Below are 20204 nucleotides of genomic sequence, written 5' to 3'. Positions count from 1 at the left end.
TCCTGATATACCGATAAAAGCTTTTGCAGTCTGTCTTTATGTTTGCTGCAAGTTTACTTTCGTATTCTATTTTCCCCTTCCTGATTAATCCCTTTGTCCTCTTTTGCTGTATCTTGTACTGCCCCCAATCTTCCGGTCTGGTGCTTTTTTTTGCCAGTTGATATGCCCTTTTTTTAAATTTTATGCTGTCCCTAATTTCCCTCGTTATCCACGGTTGAGTCACCTTTTTAGGTTTATTTTTGTGCCAAACCGGTATAAACATGTTCTGGAATTCTTCCATTCTATCTTTGAATGCTTGCCATTGTCTATCCACTGCCAATCCCCCCAGAAACACCACCCAATCAATCTTACCCAATTCCCGTCTCATACCCTCGTAATTCCCTTTATTTAAGTTCTGGACCTTAGTCTCTGATTCAATTTCCTCACTCTCCATCTCGACTGAGAGCTCGATCATATTATGATCGCTCTGACCCAAGGGGCCTCGTACAAGAAGATTGCTGATAAGTCCCTTCTCATTGCACAATACCCAGTCTAAAATGGCCTGATCTCGAGTCGGCTCCTCGACATATTGGTCCAGATAACCGTCCCGAAAACATTCCAGGAATTCCTCCTCCTCAGAATTTTTACTAGTTTGGGTAGTCCAATCAATATGTAAATTAAAGTCACCCATGATGACAGCTGTGCTCTTATCGCACGCTTCTCTAATTTCCCTTTTTATGCCTTCCCTCACCTCCATATTACTATTTGGAGGCCTATATATCACACCCACTAACGTTTTCCTCCCCTTGCTATTTCTCATTTCTACCCATACAGATTCCGTTTCATCCGAGTTAATATCCTTCCTTTCCATTGCATTAATCCCCTCCTTTACCAGCAATGCTACCCCACCTCCCCTACCTTTTTGCCGATCCTTCCTAAATATTGTATATCCCTGGATGTTAAGTTCCCAGCCTTGCCCACCCTGCAGCCACGTTTCTGTAATCCCAATCAAATCATACTTGTTTACCTCTATTTCCACAACTAATTCATCCACCTTGTTCCTAATGCTTCTAGCATTAAGATACAAAGCCTTCAGGCTTGCTTTTTTCACACTCTCATTATGAATTAGTTTGGCCCTTTGTGTTTCTCTCCTTTGCTTATTGCTTCTCACCTTTCTACCATCTATTTCTGACTTCATATGACTTCCCTCTTTTCCACTACCTAGGTTCCCATCCCCCTGCCAAATTAGTTTAAATCCTCCCGAACCGCCCTAGAAAATATTACCCCGAGGACATCGGCTCCCTCACAGTTCAGGTGTAGACCGTCCCCTTGGTACAGGTCACTCCTCCCCAAGAACTGGTTCCAATGCCTCAAGAATTTAAATCCCTCTCCCTTGCACCACTGCTCAAGCCACGTATTTAGCTTATCTATCTTACTCTCTCTAAACTTATTAGCTCGTGGCACTGGTAGCAATCCAGAGATTACTACCTTTGAGGTCCTACTTTTCAATTTAGCTCCTAACTCCCTAAATTCAGCTTGTAGGACCTCCTCCCTCTTTTTACCTACATCGTTGGTACCTACATGTACCACGACAACTGGCTGATCCCCCTCCCCCTTCAGAATGCTCTGCACCCGCTCCGAGACATCCTTGACCCTTGCACCAGGGAGGCAACATACCATCTTGGAGTCTCGGTCTCGGCCACAGAAACTCCTGTCTATCCCCCTTACAATTGAATCCCCTATCACTATAGCCCTATCCCTCTTTTTCCCGCCCTTCTGTGCAGCAGAGCCAGTCATGGTGCCCTGAACCTGGCTGCTGGTGCCTTCCCCTGATAAGTCATCTCCCCCAACAGTACCCAAAACGGTAAACCTGTTTTGGAGGGAGATGACCGCAGGTGACTCCTGCACTACCTTCCTGCCTTTACCCTGCCTTTTGGTCACCCATTTACTGTCTGAGCTAGCCTTTACCTGCGGTGTGACCAACTCACTGAATGTGCTATCCACAAGATCCTCAGCATCGCGTATGCTCCAGAGTGAGTCCATTCGCAGCTCCAGCGCCGCCATGCGGTCCGCTAGGAGCTGCAGCTGGACACACTTCCTGCACACATAGTTGCCAGGGACAGTGTCCCTGATTTCCCACATGGCACAGGAGGAGCATGACACGGGTCCAGTATCGCCCCCTCTCTTGTAGGACTTTCTACATGTTGGCTCAAAAAGCTCTCCTGGGTGCACTTTAAGAATTCTGCACCCTCTAAGCCTTTCACACTCTGACTATCCCAATTTATATTGGGGAAGTTGAAATCCCCCACTATTATTACCCTATTATTTTCGCACTTTTCTGAGATTTGCCTACATATCTGTTCCTCTATCTCCCCCTGACTGTTTGGGGGCCTATAGTACACTCCCAGCAAAGTGCTTGCCCCCTTTTTGTTTTTAAGTTCTACCCATATGGCCTCATTAGAGGAACCCGCTAATATATCATCCCTCCTTACTGCAGTAATTGACTCCTTAATTAATATTGCAACACCCCCTCCCCTTTTACACCCCCCTCTGTCTCGCCTGAAGATTCTATACCCCGGAATATTGAGCTGCCAGTCCTGACCCTCCCTCAACCATGTCTCCGTGATAGCAACAATATCGTACTCCCATGTGTTCAACAACAACTTCAGTTCGTCCACCTTATTTGCAAGACTCCTTGCATTAAAATAAATGCCTTCCAGCCCTGCCATATTCCCTTTTGCCTTCGCATATTTGCTCTGCCTTGTTTTTTTCTCTGTATTTGGCTGTAAATCACCCCCTGCTATAGCTCCACTCTGTACCCCATCCCCCTGCCAAGTTAGTTTAAACCCCCCCCAGCAGTGCTAGCAAACCTCCCCGCAAGGATATTGGTTCCCCTCTGGTTCAGGTGTAAACCGTCCGACTTGTACAAGTCCCACCTTTCCCAGAAGCAGACCCAGTGATCCAGGAAACTAAAGCCCTCCCTCCTGCACCATCCCTTTAGCCACGCATTCATCTGTTCTATCTTCCCATTCCTATACTCACTAGCACGTGGCACCGGGAGTAATCCAGAGATTACAACCTTTGAGGTCCTGCTCTTTAATCCTTCACCTAGCTCCCTAAATTCTTGCTGCAGGACCTCATCCCTCTTTTTACCTATGTCGTTGGTACCAATGTGGACCACGACCTCTGGCTGTTCACCCTCCCCATCCAGAATGCCCTGCAGCCGCTCAGTGATATCCTTGACCCTGGCACCAGGGAGGCAACAAACCATCCTGGATTCACGTCTACGGCCACAGAAACGCCTATCTGTTCCCCTTACTATAGAATCCCCTACCACTATTGCTCTCCCACTCTTTTTCCCCCCTTCCTGGGCAGCAGGAGCACCCCCAGTGCCAGGAAGTTGGCTGCTGCTGCCTTCCCCTGGTGAGTCATCCCCCTCAACAGTATCCAAAGCGGCATACCTGTTTGAGAGGGGAATGGTCACAGGGGTCTCCTGCACTACCTGCCTGCTTCTATTGCTCCTCCTGGTGGTCACCCATTTCCTATCTTCCTGTGCAGCCCTTCCCTGCGGTGTGACCAACTCACTAAACGTGTTATCCACGAACCTCTCAGCATCGTGAATGCTCAACAACCCATCCACCCGCAGCTCCAGCGCCTCAATGCGGTTTGCTAGTAGCTGCAGATGGATGCATCTCTGGCACACGTGGTCATCAGGGGCACCGGCAGTGTCCCTGAATTCCCACATAGAGCAAGAGGAGCATATCACGGGGCTGGGCTCACCTGGCATGACCTTCCCTTTACTTAATTTAAATTAATTTACTATCACCAATTAAAAATATCTCTAAGGCGCTTGTATAGTCTACCAACAGTCCCTGCTACACCAGAAAAGACCCTAGTAACTATAAACTACAGAGTTTAAGTTTAAAAAAGAGAAATACTCACCAACCAATCACTTACCTGCCCCCTGGTGACGTCACACTCTGATTACTTTTTACCTCTCTCCTCTGCTGTTGATGTGGTCCCGCCTCTGCTGAACCCGCCGGTTTTAAGTGCCGCCGGTCGCGCTGCTGCTCTCCCACAGGTCCAAGCTCTCTGACCTCGCCTCTGCTGAACCCGCCGGTTTTAAGTGCCGCCGGTCGCGCTGCTGCTCTCCCACAGGTCCAAGCTCTCTGACCTCGCCTCTGCTGAACCCGCCGGTTTTAAGTGCCGCCGGTCGCGCTGCTGCCCTCCCACAGGTCCAAGCTCTCTGACCTCGCCTCTGCTGAACCCGCCGGTTTTAAGTGCCGCCGGTCGCGCTGCTGCTCTCCCACAGGTCCAAGCTCTCTGACCTCGCCTCTGCTGAACCCGCCGGTTTTGAGTGCCGCCGGTCGCGCTGCTGCTCTCCCACAGGTCCAAGCTCTCTGACCTCGCCTCTGCTGAACCCGCCGGTTTTAAGTGCCGCCGGTCGCGCTGCTGCTCTCCCACAGGTCCAAGCTCTCTGACCTCGCCTCTGCTGAACCCGCCGGTTTTAAGTGCCGCCGGTCGCGCTGCTGCTCTCCCACAGGTCCAAGCTCTCTGACCTCGCCTCTGCTGAACCCGCCGGTTTTAAGTGCCGCCGGTCGCGCTGCTGCTCTCCCACAGGTCCAAGCTCTCTGACCTCGCCTCTGCTGAACCCGCCGGTTTTAAGTGCCGCCGGTCGCGCTGCTGCTCTCCCACAGGTCCAAGCTCTCTGACCTCGCCTCTGCTGAACCCGCCGGTTTTAAGTGCCGCCGGTCGCGCTGCTGCTCTCCCACAGGTCCAGTGAGTAGATACAAGACCTGGGGCGCAAAATTGGTATCGGTAGCACCCACCTTTTCGCCACTACAAGTACTGTTTTGGCTCCAAAATTGCGTCCGCACACTTCTGGAGCAAATCACGCTGTACGCCATATGGGTGAGGGCGTTAGCACGACCTCGTGAGTGTCCGCCGGAAGTATGTAGAGTAGGCAGATCATGACGTCAGTCAGCGAGTACTGCTGATTTGATGCCAGCGCTGCTATTTTGGAGCTCAACCCTCCAGCTAAAGCCCTCTATTAAGCTCGCACAGCTGAACATGCATTCAGCAGCAGGAAGGACCCCCACCCGTGCTGTTTAAAGGGATCATCAACTACGTACAGGTTAGTGGCTGATTGATTTCTACTGGCTGTTGCTGCAATTGTACAAGTGTTTGGTGCTTTCTAGAGTTCTTTAAAGTTGCTAAAGTTTACAGGGATTGGTGTGGCAGGTGCTGAAGGACTTTCTCCTGAGTTCAAGGCTTCTGCACAAACCACTTGCTCCCAGACAATGGTGCAATAGTAGGCATTCCCCTTGGAATACAGCATGATTGGGAGAATGAGCAGAGGCAACACAGAGCAGGACAAACTGCACGATGGAGGAGGAGGAGGGGGAGAAGGGCTCTCAGCAAGAGGCCATATGTGCCCAGGGTGTTCAGGAATTCTAACTGAAACCTCAGCGAGGAACAGTGTGTCAGACATCTGCGCTTCATATTTTTAATCTTATTTTTATCTTATGTTCTTATGACATCTGCCACCTGCTGCAGGCACAACTGCAACTTCAGAGCAGGGCAAGGACCGCATTGCTAGTGGCTGTGAAGGTGACCATGACCATGAACTTTCATGCGTCTAGCTCCTTCCAGGCTGGAGCTGGAGATATTTGCAGCATCTTGGAGTTTGCCGTTCACTGTTGCATAAGAGAGGTCACTGAGACTCTCTATTCCAAGAGAGCTGATTACATTATTCTGGCAGCAGTCATGACGCCTTCATTCTGCATCAGTCCACTGTGCCATCTGCATTTGAGCCACCATGGCTACTGGGCGACAAGGACAATCCGTTGACGATATGGCTCATGATGCACATGTGGGCAGCATGCATACAACAAAAGCCATGCTGCCACACAAAATGTGATAGGGCACACCACTGGCATGCTGAAACAATGCTTCCGTTGCCTGGACCGCTCTGGAGGTGTCCTGCAGTACTTGGCAGAGCAGGTGTCTTGTCTGCTACATGCTACACAACCTAACCATCATGAGGCCACAGCCCTTGCCACCAGCTATATGGTGACCAGCTGAGCAGGAGGAGGAGGAATATTAAGGGAGGAGGCAACCTGGACAGCCTATTTCTGTCTGGCTGTCTGTGAACAACTCATCCGACTGCGGTACCAGTAATCGCAACCCCAATTCCCCATTCACCAACAGTCCCACACCTTACCTTCCCCCTGTTACTGACCATCACAGCGTTCACTTGGCCATAATGCAGAAAGTCACCACAAAATAAACATTCCAAACCAAATTTATAAACCAAATCATGCCATATTGCATACAAACATCAACTGCTCACCCTTGTGCATTTCCTTCGTGCCTGTTTTCCGTGTGCCTTTGCCTGTCCTAGTGCTCCTGCGCAGTGATACTCCAGTGGCTGCAGCATATCTGGTGGAAAGCTGCTGACTTTCAGTGGGGAGACTGTAAATAGCCTTGCAGGACAACCTTGAGCTGCTCTGGCCCTAGAAGGCTCAGCTTCGGACTGCACCATCTCGGCATGGGCGGCAGCAGTTTGGGCTGGCTGGCTGACGGGCAGCAGCAAGGGCACTGGCGGAGTGGCAGCGGTGGGAGGAAGAATGCTGTCATCCTGAGAGAGGACAGCAGGTTCGTGCTCCATGGAGCCACTGCCAATCCCCTGGGGTGGCGCCACAGCAATCCTAATAATCTGTTGGGGGACAAATTGCTGGACTGCTGTGACACCCTGCAAACCCTTTTGAACACTGGAATCCGCAGCCATGATAGCAGCAGTCTGAGCTTGCATGGCAGCAACCTGACCTTGCATGAAAGCAGTCTGAGCTTCCACTGCAGCACCCAGACATTGGGTGGCTTCTGCTTGTGCTGCAATGGAAGCTGAGACGTCGGCCATCAGGCATTGCATTGTGATTGGGTCCACAAGTGTGCTAATGGAGTTGGCCACCACTTCCATGCTGGAAAGGATGGGCTCCAAGCTCTGTGCAAAGCCCTGTGCCAAGTTGGTGCTGGACTCCTCCATGCTCCTTGACATTGAACGCAGGCTTTCTGACAGGCCTGCCAATGCACCAAGCATTTCATTGTGCATACCCATCAGCTTTCTTCTGTAGCCCACCCCAACGAAGTGCTCATCTGAGTCTTCTGCAGCAGAATTCATGTGCGACCTCGCCCTCCGGCAAGCTGGCACCTACGCTACCCTTGCCCCCTGCCCTGGCTGCAGGCCACTTGTGCCCGGTGTCTCACCACGTGCAGATCCCACCTCTAAGCTATCTTCTAAATTACGCGCAGTCGCAGTATCTCACCTGGTGGCTGCAAGTGTGAAATCGAGTGACAGTGTTTCCTCGTCATCACTGTCTTCTTGCTCTTCAACCTGTTGCTTTTCCACCACTGCCTGGCCAGGTTGCAGTTCTTGGGTACTTGAAAGGAGAAAGGCACAAGGGTAGGGTTGTGGTGAGGATGGCAGGGGTGTGGGGGGGTGGGAAGTAAGAGGGTGCATGCATACACCATCTGCAGCTTGTAAATCAGAAGAGATTGTGGGATGAAGGGGAAGTAGGATGTGAGGAGGATTAAGTATGAGGATACTGTTATCTTCTATGGTTTCAGCCCAATCGCTGGCCATGGCGAGCACTGATTCCTCCATGGGGTAAGGACATGCAGGCGTGCCTGTCCCCCGTTGGTTAGGTCCTGCTGCCTCCGGTCGTGCACAACCTTGTCCTGCAAGAGAGAGGGAAGTGTGTTAGTAAGTGTGGTGCTATCTGTTTGGGTGATGTGGCTGTCATGGTTGAATAGCTGGCAGTGTGTGCATGCTGAGAGATGTGGGTGTGATGCTTGCAGCAGTGATAAGTGTGTGAGGGTGAGGTGAAGCTATGAATGTTAGGTATGAGTCCTGATTGATAGAGATTGTTGGTAGGTGAGTGATGGCGGTGTGGTGCAGTGAGCAGTTGCTGAGGCTAGTGGTACAGTTGGTAGGATATGGCATTTGAATATACATTCACTGACCTTGACCACTGGTGTGAGGTCATTGAACTTTTTGCAGCATTGCATCCAGGTCATCGGGGCTTGGCTCCTGGCATTGACTGCCATGGCTATCAGCTCCCATTACCTTCTGAGAGTTTGTCTGGAGGGCCTCCTGGCCCTCTGTGGATAGAGCACAACTCTCCTCCTCTACTCCACCAAGGGCTCCAGTGCAGCACCGGAAAATCTTGGAGTGTCTGTACCATTGATTTTAGGCCCCCTGCTGATGTGTGCAGTCAGTGAACAGTGCAGTTAGCACTGGCTGCACGCTACCATCATTTAAATGAGCAGGCAGCACGAGGACAGCGTGCTGCCTGAATCGGACACAACGGGCGCGGGTCAATCGCGCATTGCGATCCCCGTGCCGTTTTCGGGGTTATCGAATTTCGCGACCCTGTTATTATTGTTTGTAACTAATGTTAATTTGCTAATCTAGTTAAAGTACCTGTCTCACATTAAGTTTATAGTGTGGCGCATTAAATCTGTTCATAACACACACAAATCAAATGTCACATTTTTCTGATAGTCTTAATAAGCATTGCATCTCATGTGAGCCGCCGTACTGATTTGCTGAAATATAGATCAGTAACATGAATCCTGCACAAAACCAATCAATTAATTCTGCGCATTATTAAAAGCCTTACATAGGCATACACTTCCTGTCCACAAACCTTACTTCCTGTTAATTTTTGGTCTTGCTTTTGTGTCATTGTTTGCTATTGTAAATTGCTGTGTACCATTTCCCATTCAATTTTGCTACATCAAATATAGTTCCAAGCTCTAGCCACTTGGTTCAGTGGTATTAATTTTAAAATTCGATATACCCTGAGCACCCTCCCCCCCCCACCCCCCCCCCGCCACAAATGTGCTGCATTCCCTACACCCTCTCTTTACAACCCCCCGCCCCCTCAGCTGTGCTTCAGTTCACAGCCCCCCTCTGTGCTCTGCTTCCAGTTTTGGAGTGGACGAACTAGCACATCAGGGCTTCAGATCCCAGCAATTACATAAACTTATGGAGAAATCAGCGTCTTGCAGAAAATTGTGTACATTAGAGGAAAGCAAGAATTTTGAATACAGGTACACTATCCCTTATCCGAAAGCCTTGGGACCAGCTGAGTTTTGGTTTTCGGAATTTTTCGGATTTCAGAAGGTATTATTATAAGACTGGGAAATTTGTATTTAATATAAATTGTAAAAGTTCAGGCTACCTCTTGCGACTGTTCCATGTCTCATTCCCCTTCCTGCTTCTCTGGAAAGCCGGATATCGGCTGACTCCTACTAAGCTGGCCCGCAAATCAGGTCGGGGGTCGGGTGGGGGCGGAGAAAAAAATATCGGACGGGCTGCGGTTCAGGTCGGGGGGGGGGGGGTCGGGGTCGGGGGGGTCTGAGGGGGGTGGGGGTCCAGGGGGGAGAAAAGAATATCGGACGGGCCGCGGTTCGGGTCGGGTCGGGAGAAAAGAATATCGGACGGGCCGTGGTTCGGTTCGGGTCGGGTCGGGGGGAGAAAAGAATATCGGACGGGCCGCTGCAGCTATCGGATGGGCCGCTGTATTGTTGGGTTCACTCTCCCGGTACCTCCTTCACACTGCCCGGCTCGGCCTGCAATCTCCTACCCAGGAGGGAACTCTGTGACCCTCTGCCCTGCTCAGCGTAAGTCGTGCGCCACTCTGGTCATGCCGTGCGCACGACTTACGCTGAACAAAAAAACTTTCGGTTTTTAGAGGTTTTCGGTTTTCGGAAGTTCGGATAAAGGATAGTCTACCTGTATTAAGATTTTTTGGAACAGATCATCTTTAATATGTGCCTGCATTGCTTAAGTCTTTGAGCTAATTCTGATGCCTATTTGAAACAAGTCATTTTTGTGGACACATCCCTTTTTTGTGAGAGCTTGGGGATCTTTCTTTTTCCCAACTCGCCAGTGTCTCCACTCATACACTACAAATGAGTACACAACCACTTCCGATATCCTTTTCTGCTTTGAGACAGCTGCTTCTTGGTGGGTCTTTTGTGTCTGTTTTCCCCCCTCCTTTTTTCCTATCTTCCACTAACCTGTGTTTTTCCAATGCTGTGGCACCACCTCCGATGAATCACATTTTAAAAATTGGTACCTCAGTATTGGACTTTTTCCCCCCTCCTTCGTGCACTAATTTCCTTCTTCCCTTTCCCCCCCCTCCCCCTCCAGAAAGCACATGTTCTTTGGGTCATGATTCCACAGGCGCCAAGCAGCTCTTCTTCATGTGTGAGCCAAGACAGCGAATTTTAGCAGACTCTTCAACTGCAGGAGCTGACACAGCCAAGCTAGATCCTGTCCTTACCTGATGTCTAAACACATGTGCTTCTAACAGGGATCGCTAATTAGCGATCAGGAGCAGGAACTCTGATTAATTTGCCTTTCTCTACTCAGAGACACGAAGTCAATTCTGCCGCTATCAGTATCTCAGCTGATCAGTTAGCTCAACACAACTTAGACTTGGATCTCCTGGAGCCCTTTCTTCATAAATATTTGTTGATCTCATATCATTTCAGACTGAACATGGTCCTTGTCCAAAAAAATGTGATGATGCAGGAAATTGAATCGACTCCACATACAATGGCCACTAGATGGAGTCAGTGCACTAACTTTTTTTTTAAACTAATTTTTAAAAAATGTTTAGGAAAGGATGAAGTAGAATGGGAAAACTGAAAGGTAAATTAATATTAAAATTTTTCAAATTTCCCTCTCCATAATGGTTTAGCTAAGATTACAAGATCAACACATGGTGATTGTGGGCCAAACCCTCATTTTACCACATACTACAAAATTATTGGCCCAGAAATTCGGGTCGGGGCTTCCCGCGGGTGTAAGCCCCCGACCTGCACTTACCTTGCGCGCCGGCAGTTGAGCTGTAGGGCCCCGTGGAATTCCGCTCCGGGGCCTGGCCCAGCTGCCGGCGCACTGTGCTTGCGTGTCCCATGGGCGTAATTAGTGCGATGCGTCCCCTGGGATCACGTGAGCCATGGGCAGCCAATCGGCGCAGGGAAAAGCCCATTCATAAGTAGTGACAGGAAGACCTGTCAAAACTTATAAATACTACGGCCCCAAAATAGTAGTAAACCTTCAAATAAATTTTAAAAAATCATCACACTTTTTAAATAAACTATAAATTACATTAAATAACTATTTTAAACAATAATTTAAATTATTGAAAAAATAATTTTATATTCTAACGGGGCTAAAAATAAACTTACCTTGCTTTAAAGTATTTAAAAATAATAAACCTGTGGAAAAAATGTTTTAATTTTAATTAATTGACCACTTACCTTTTAAAATGCAGGCCTTACGCCTGGTTTTTACATTTCTAAAATCTAAAGACTTACCCTCACGGAAAAACCTGTAAAAAAAAAACGTAAGTTCAAAGCGCACGCGCAGACTCCCCCGCGCACGCGTTCGACCTCTGAACCCCTTCGTTCAGAGGAACAGAAGTGCCGGTTTCCCACGCATGCGCAGTGCATGCAAGAAACCGGCACTTCCATCGGGCCCACGCGTGAGTACCCCGTGCGTACTCACCCGTGGAGACCCGAATTTCTGGACCAATATGTCTAAAGTGGAACCAAATGAGAAGAATGGGGCAGATTTTGTGGTCAGTGGCGTACCTATGGAGTATACCCAAAGAACATGTGCTTTCTGGAGGGGGAGGGAGAAAAAGGGAAGAATGAAATTAGTGCACGAAGGAGGGGGAAAAAAGTCCAATACTGAGGTACCAATTTTAATAGAATACAAACTTACCTGATGGGGGCCCACCTTCGTGAACTTGCTCTGATGCTGCGTACTCAAGGGCAACGTAATGGCCCACAGATCCCAAGGGCGCAGCGTGTGCGGAAGCGTACCTAGGATCATATGGGCCTGGTGCTCCAATCAGTACACTAAAGGGAAAGTGTCTACCTCCGATACTGGTAACGTTCTTTATATTGCATTTCACCCAACGTTATATTTTTACAGAATTATTTGCAATTGGATGTATTTTCAAAATAATTATAAGGACTAGGAGAATAATAGTTCCAAAATGACTCTCTCTTTTCACACACACACACCCAAAAAAAATTATTTGGGAATTCATTCTTAAATCTAACTTGGGAATTAGAGTTCTGATAAACCATTTAAGCTCTGTGAAATTTCATATAAAACACATCTATAAGAAGCAGAAATATCTGACAATATTAACATGGACAGGTGATACAAACATAAATACAACAGAGCCCAAACAAAGATCTAAAACATCTGTACATTAATCATTGGAGATGTTTCAGACAGTTTTACAATTCATCCCGGAGCTAATAGAATGAGTAACTGTCTCTATCTAATCCCCTTACGCTGATGCAAACAGGTCCTGTACCTGTTTGCATCAGCCGTAACATTTTCGTACGTAATTGCTGGGCAGTTGGTGGGCAATTAGCCCAACTCTCCACCAGCAATTGGGATTTCCAAGGCAGAGCAGATGATCTATCAAGTTGTAACTTGACAGATTGCAAGCTCGGGATTTAGCACATGCGCTGAAGTCCCGAACTTGCTTTCCATTTCAAAGGCGGTATGACGGCGTATTATGATGGCCCATTATTTTTGCACCAAGTAGCATGTATGGGAAATAGATTCCTGTAAAAAGAAGTTAATATTATTTTGATTAAATCCTTTACTAAAATGTTTCAGGAATCTATTTAAAAATGTCATTATTGTAGCTGAGTGAACTTACTGATCCATGGGATCTGAGGCGCACAGCGATGAATCAGAATTTGCTTCGCTCATTTTCCTGAGGGAGATTTTCCACAAGTGTTACTTTATATAAAGATATGCATTATTAAACCAACAAAATCTTATTACATGTATCAGATTTTTTTCAGCCGAGGAAGGTCTCATTTTCCAGTCACTTTCTCTAAGTTGTAATGTTGAATGGAGTTTGCTAAGAATTACCTGTTAATGTATCTTTTTTATTATGACATCATAGCATAATTATATTATATTTTGTGTGGTATTTTGGATGTAGTAACAAGTTGAGAGGGAGTTTCATGAGCTGAGGAAGGGGTGTGATAATTTGAAAGTTATGTGATTAATATACTTTGTGCATTCCATTTGTCATTTTATATCAATCAAAATTATGTTGTTAGCCTCTATAAACTGTAGAGTACTCTTGAGATGTACCATGCAAGATGGCATGAGAAGGGACATGGCGGCCCTTCATGTAGTCTATCTTGCTTGGTGACACAAGCATGGATCTTCTCCCATATCTCAGGACATTTCTTTATCATAGAAAAGCAAATAAAAAATTAAGAGACAAAGTTTGAGATTTATGAGAGAGTGTAAAACAAAGATAGAGAGATGAAGCCTAAAAGAATTAGATTGTGGGAGATAAGCAGAGACCGTTTTAGGAAGAGACGCACACTTTTATATAAAAAAAAAAAAACTTTTTCCAGGGGCAATATTATGGAGGATTAGATGAGATTCAAAATTTAAAGGAGAACCATGCAATGATCCAATATCCTTCAGCTCATGATGATTTGTGTGCTCCAGGGTCCATGATGTTGAATGCACCTTGTTTCAATTGATTGGTATGCCTTATACAGTTAAGTTGGTATTCTGGAGTTTCACTCAACTACCTTTAGGATTGCGGACAAATTTCAGAGTTGTAATTTGCTTAGAGGTTCTACTTGTGGTTGGTTACAGTTGAGTACAGTTCACAATATGTTTGGAATTTTGTGGTGATGGGCTTAATGGACCAAATGGCCTTTTCTGATGCCAATATCAGAAATATAAGAGACAGCAGTTGCATCCTGCATCTTTATCCAGAATGTTTTATACTGCAGTGAACAGTGACAGTTTGGTACTGTACATGGATTTCTTTTTATTCCTGATTAGAATTTGATTGAATGTTATTAATGGATGAACTAAGATGGGCTGAATGGCTGCCTTCATCTATATTTATTTGTGGTCTTAAGTGGCTCTATTGTTTCTTAGATTTATACCAGGATATTTCAGCTACAACAGAAACATGAACTTTTTGACCTTGTATCAGTTCAGTAAGCTATGTAGTTGTCAAATCTGATGATTTTACTTTAAAAATGTTAACTTGTTTGGATTAGCGCTTTGTAGATATTTCTTGCTTGTGTTTTGTTTACTTATATTCTTTCACAGATGGGATTGTGTGCAGTTAAACCAGTTTTGAACATAAAAGATGTTATAATATAAAAGATAGAGGTTGTGATGTCACCATCTCACCACATGTTTGCTAGTACAGGAAACTTTTTTTTATCCGGGACCGACGTGGTGCCGGTTCATCAAAAATTCCGGATAACCGAAAGCTATAGTAAAAAGATACGGAGAGTTGACAGCTCCGTATAAAGCAACAAACCCTGTTGCAACAAGTGCAGAACAATGGCCACAAGTTCCAAGCGTCTCTGTAGCTTAGCAACAGCTGCAGCCACACCCTTGCACAGCAACAGATCGAGGAAGGCAAGTACAATATGAAGTAAAACTTACCTGAACCTACTCCTGAATTTTGCCAGTTAACCAAGATTTCCAGTTATTTAGGTGCTAGTAAATCGAAAGTTTCCTGTACTGTACCAGATTGGTTCCAGAGCCTTTATAGGTTCAAAACTGCTTCAGTATTTTTGTATTTGTAACACTGACAAGGCAGTATTTTTCCCCAACCTTAGTCAACCAGAGTTCTTTGTGGGATAGGAATCACATGTAAGCCAGGTGCGTTGAGAGGTACCCTTCACTGAAGGACATTCGTAAACCAGTTGAGTTTTTACAACAATCTGGCAGCTTTCATGGTCATTTTCTGGTGCTAGCCCACAAATGATCAGATTTATTGAATTGTGGAATTTGAAATCACAACCTCTGGATTGATGGTCCAATACTATAACCACCAGGCTACTGTTCTTGCTGGGCTTGGTGACTAATCACCCAGGGTTATTGTTTGTGGTTGTGGATCCCTGCTGGAAAGTGTTTGGACAGGATCACGCTTGGCTGTGAAGCTTCCCCAGGCTAGAATAGCCTCTTAATATTGCAAGACTTTGAATTAAAAATACAATCGAAATAGTTCAGGAAAATTGGATAAGTGAGTAATTCCGACAGTTTATTGTTAATTCCAATATTGTACTATAAAAAAACATTATTTCAGCATGGAAACTGATCTAATAAATAATTGAATAATTGTACTCAGAGCATCCTCAGAAGTCAAACTGGTTTGGATTAACAGCTTCCCACTGTATATAATTTTTTATTTTAATATTTTTTGTTTATACAAAAACCAAGAAGTTCCCTCTGATTAATTAAGATTATCTTATTCAATGCTTTAAAATCTTTACGATTTAAGGAACATAGCCCACTGTAGAATGAGTGAGAATGCTAGCTTGAGATAAGATTGATGCATCCATGAATTTGCAAATTAAAAGCCACTGAGGTATGATTCATTGGCCACATTACTGGATACCTGTGGCTCTGGGAGGCACTGTTCTAATAATGTTTTATTCATTGATTTTGTTTACTTGTATTCTTTCACAAATAGGATTGTGTGCAGCTAAACCAGTACAAGTTAAAAGATGAAATTGGAAAGGTGAGCATCAACAAAACGGTTGTGCATGTACAAAATAATTACAAAACAATTTTTTACATTGAAAATTTGTTCTTAATTTTAATCATGCTTTTGTCTTTGCAGCTCTACTTTGACATTGAATATTAGAAATGCAAAGTAAATATTTTTTGCAGATAATCTATGTGATAGAAAAAAATGTTTAGATAGTATGTCCAACCATACAACATTCCCCCCTCCCCATTTCTAGGAAAGCTTTACTAGAGAAAATAAAAATGTATTTGCAATTTAAGCTGCCCAGCGATGGCTCTCCCGCCCTCCTGTCTAGCCTCTGCATGAACCCTCTCTATAATGACGCAGCTGGAATAGGCAATTTCGTGGACTGCGGGGGTGGTGCGCACTGCCCTGTGACTGGCGGACCACCGTGCCATCCCTGCTGAGCTACTTTAATTTAGGAAATATGACATTAGATCTGTGCTAGTATTTTTTCTTACTAACAGTTGCAGTATTTGTGGATTTTAATATTCATGTGATGAATAATTTATGCAGTAGACATCAATTAATTCTAATGTTCTACTAATGTAACCTTCACTTCTGTTTCCAAAAGCACCCTCACTTGCTGACAGTGAATTAATTTTACACATGCTTTGTGAAGCATTTGGACATCCACAGTATGGTTCTAATTGGTGAACTGTGCCGCATAATTGTCTTCTGAAAGTATTTATGTTGTTTTTGTGCAGGGTTCCTATGGAGTTGTCAAACTGGCATACAATGAAGATGATAACACCTACTATGTACGTGCTGAATAAATCAAACATTCCTCCTATCGGGTGTTCTAAACCAAGAATTTGATCTTTCCTGTTAAATTGTTCATATTTTTATGTTGATGCAAACAATTTAAGCAAAAAAATGTAAAGTCAGTTCTCATAAAAAATAAGAGCAATTTAAGATTAGCATACAGATCCTGAAAAACAGCTCTGGCCTGTAAAACTACTGTTCAGCTCCAGCACTAAGCATTCATTAATTTATCCCAAGCTATCATTGAATTGTGTGCAGAATTATGAAACATTACTTTTTATTGACTACTGAATTTAGCAGCCCTCTATTATGGTATAGTATTGCAAATATAACTTGCAGTCTGATTTTATTTCAGTCAGATATTATTTGATATCATATATAATCTGATTTTAATTAGATATGCTACTTATGTTTGATGATATGGGGGTATCTATGTTCTTGTATGGTGGTATTAAATAAAGCTACAGTGATGTTTATAGGCTTATGCAGAAATACTCATACATGTGGGCCAAATATTCCAATCCTACAAAGTCTAGTGTTTCTCCAGCTGAAGTTATTTTAATTTAATATTCTGCACTTTGCATTTTAATGTGCATAATTACATTTTCAAAATATGATTTTACTAAAAGTTAACCAGATCCCACATTGAACTAGAATTTCATATCACAGATGGTTACGTGGACAATTGAACACAGGGAAGTGCAACTGAAATCTAATTGCTGTTTTTATTTTCTTTGATATAATAAAATTGGTTATTGTCTAATCCAGTAAATATAACTATATTTTTCCAATTCTTTCTGAAATTCAAGATTACTCAGTTTTGTCTTGTTTTGTCAGACTAAAGTTTAATTATTTCCTGAATTACTAAGCTTCACACATAGTAATTACATTTTCTTGCTAGGCAATGAAAGTCCTTTCTAAAAAGAAGTTAATAAGACAAGCTGGATTTCCACGTAAGTATTCTACAGTTTTTAAAAAAATGTATTGATCTTTTAGTCGTCATTGAAATTACCATATGGAAATGGCTCATTTGGCCCAACCAGTATGTAATGGTATTGATTCTCCATACGAGCATTAGTCCTAATTCCATGTGCTCACCCTTTTGTCACATCCCTTTATCCCACTTTCTTTCAATCTCTAACTCCAGTAGTGTATTCCACAGCCTCACAACCCTCTGTGGAAAATGTTTCTCCTGCTCTCTGTCCTAAATTTCTTGTGTTTAATCTTAGATCTACATCATCTCATTTTAAACTCCCCAACCACTGGGAACAATCTGTTACTATCTACTCTGTCCCATTCCCTTCATCATTTTAAACACCTTGATTAAATCGAATATCGTTTTTCAGTTCACAAATAAAGTTGCTGCTCAGTGTGCTGTGCTACCATGGAGTGCAAGAACACTGAGTCTCCCATAGTTTCCCACAGGAAGAGTTCACAATCTCAGCCATGCAAATTTGAGAATTTGTCAAAAGGTGGGGATGAATTTCCCCAGATGGAAGAAAGGAAAATCTTTGTTGTAGTGGAAGAGGCAGAAACCTGGGGACAGGTTATCTGACTGATATTTCCAATGGGGAAAAGTGCTTGGGAAAAGCTAAAGAAGCAGAAAAAAGTAACTTGTAAAAATGGCTGACAGTGTGATTTCTAGTCTCAAGATAGAGAAGAAAATTTGGGAAATCATGGGGGTGCAGCCTGAAATCTGTCAAGATGCGCTCCTGGCAAGTGCTGCTTCTGCTGGGAGCTCTGGATCACAAAACCTATTGTTTCACACTAATGTATATGGGCACTCTCATCCATTCCAACCCTCAGAAGTAGTTTCCTACTATTGGATGGAAAAATATCATGCTTTCCCTTGGCGTAATGTTTGTACTCTTTAGGTGAATAGCAAATATAACTTTTTTTCGAAGTTACCATTTATTTCATGCTGTAGTACAAAATTGTGAGGAAGGATTACTTATGATAAACATTAATTTGAGTATGTGGCCACCTAGAAAATAATTATCCTATTCTGTTATCTAGGTCGTCCCCCACCTCGAGGTGCCAAAGCAGTTCCACAAATCTCTGCACAGCCTAAAGGGCCTTTGGATAGTGTGTACCAAGAAATTGCCATTTTGAAAAAGTTGGATCATCCAAATGTTGTCAAACTAGTTGAAGTATGTTTTTACTTTTCCACTCTGCACTACTCAACAAGTACTGGTAGAAGTGCATGTATATGGAGGAGGCAATTTAGGTTATCAAATTTTCTATCTGCATCCATGCATGTGTGAACATAACTTGTCATCTTTTAAAATACGATATCAGATTTTAATCAAATCTCATTAGTAATTAATGGTTCCTTTAAAAGTGAGCACTTCTGGGAACCATCTTTGTAATGTTCCTGGCTATGTAAGCACTAATGTTTCACTTCAATCATTTAAGAATCTTTTTTTATTACATTTCAACAGACTTGTTGAGTTGCTCTTTATCATCAGCCTCTGGGTACTGTTTGAGGATGGGTTGCAGAATATCGTCAGTGTTTGCAACTATGCACCATATTCTTCCTCTCCAAAAAAAAAAAGTAGTAAAAAGGGTATAATGTTGGCAAGCACTAATGAGTTATTTGTCTGTTTTTAGCACTGATGTGAGAATTCCTGCTTGTCCAAAAATAGATTGATGAAGATTTGCAAAAAGTAAACAAAAATACTTTTTTTTCTAGTTATGGTCTTGTGAAGGTCAAATCAAAAACTGAATATTTTATTGCAGCTCAGACCTAGAGTTAGTGAGGTTAATGAAGAAGAAGAATTTTAAATAGCAGAAGTATGCAGAATTTTTTTGTCAGAGAGCATGAGTATCGCAACATTAGCAGGCCTTAGGAGAGGAGGATGGCTCATAACACAGAGGACATAGGAAGCAACCTGTGAATAGATTAGATGGTACAGTATAAATAAATAAACACACTTATCCATTTGGGTTTTGCATCATCACGATGTTATTATACATTTGTGCGCAATCACCTTTTGTGAGCACGTTGACGTAATATACTTTGTAAATCATAGAATATCTGACTAATGTGGTGCAGTCCATGAATTCTGTGCTCCTTCAATCTCTGTAGCCCTGCATTCCCTCTAAGTTTTCCCTCCAGAAAAGGACTATGATAGAAACAGCAGGTCAGGCAGCATAAGTGGAGAGAGAAATAGAGTTAATGTTTCAGGTCAATGACCTTTCATAACGTTAACTCTGTTTCTCTCTCCACAGATGCTGCTTGACCTGCTGAGTATTTCCAGCATTTTCGGTTTTTATTTCATATTTCCAGCATTCGCAGTATTTTGCTTTTATATTAAGGTCTACGATAGCTTGCTCATAAGAAGTGAATACTCTCATGTCTTGAAGTTCATGCCTTGTATCACACTGTGCCCTCCATTATATACAAGTTCAGTTTATAATTGAGAGCAGTGGAGATTGAGACAGGGTGCCTTGGCTCATGGAAATGTCTTCATTCAGCACATTTTCTTTCCCATCACAGTATGTATATTGCAATTTACATTATCCTGCCATTTTCACTTCCACCTTGCTATATCCTTGCTAACATTTATCTCGTACAGTGTTCTTACATACTTCTTTAACACCTATTTTAATTTGTGTATATTTATGTCCAGTGCAATATTCATGCTTTGCCCATGTTCACTTTTTTAAGTCACACCACTTCTTTGAGACTTCCCACTTGGTCCTCAATGTTATTAGCAGCGCATGGATTCTTTCTGTGACATAGTGGCACACTTGATACTTCCTTTGCAAATTTTGCGGCCATTTTCCCCATTGAAAATCTGCTCATAATAGAGCTTATTAAAA

General features: G+C 43.9%; 1 protein-coding gene across 3 annotated transcripts in view; it reads left to right on the top strand.

Moving 5' to 3' along the window:
• Positions 1-20204, top strand: part of LOC147104344 (calcium/calmodulin-dependent protein kinase kinase 2-like) — a 108067-nt gene that overhangs the window by 54091 nt on the left and 33772 nt on the right. For 2 of the 3 annotated variants that reach the window (XM_085961603.1, XM_085961604.1), the window contains exons 3-6: positions 15558-15605; positions 16322-16375; positions 17281-17332; positions 18396-18529. In XM_085961603.1, the coding sequence (XP_085817729.1) occupies positions 15558-15605; positions 16322-16375; positions 17281-17332; positions 18396-18529 (288 nt within the window). The remainder of the gene's footprint in view (positions 1-15557; positions 15606-16321; positions 16376-17280; positions 17333-18395; positions 18530-20204) is intronic. The other variant, XM_085961605.1, reaches the window with a different exon arrangement.

Source organism: Somniosus microcephalus, chromosome 19, assembly GCF_052327205.1.
Source record: "Somniosus microcephalus isolate GS21.2 chromosome 19, FLI_Smic_1.0, whole genome shotgun sequence".
Lineage (NCBI taxonomy): Eukaryota > Metazoa > Chordata > Chondrichthyes > Squaliformes > Somniosidae > Somniosus > Somniosus microcephalus.
The sequence above is the reverse complement of the archived record's forward strand: the minus strand, read 5'-3'. Positions and strand labels throughout refer to the sequence as shown.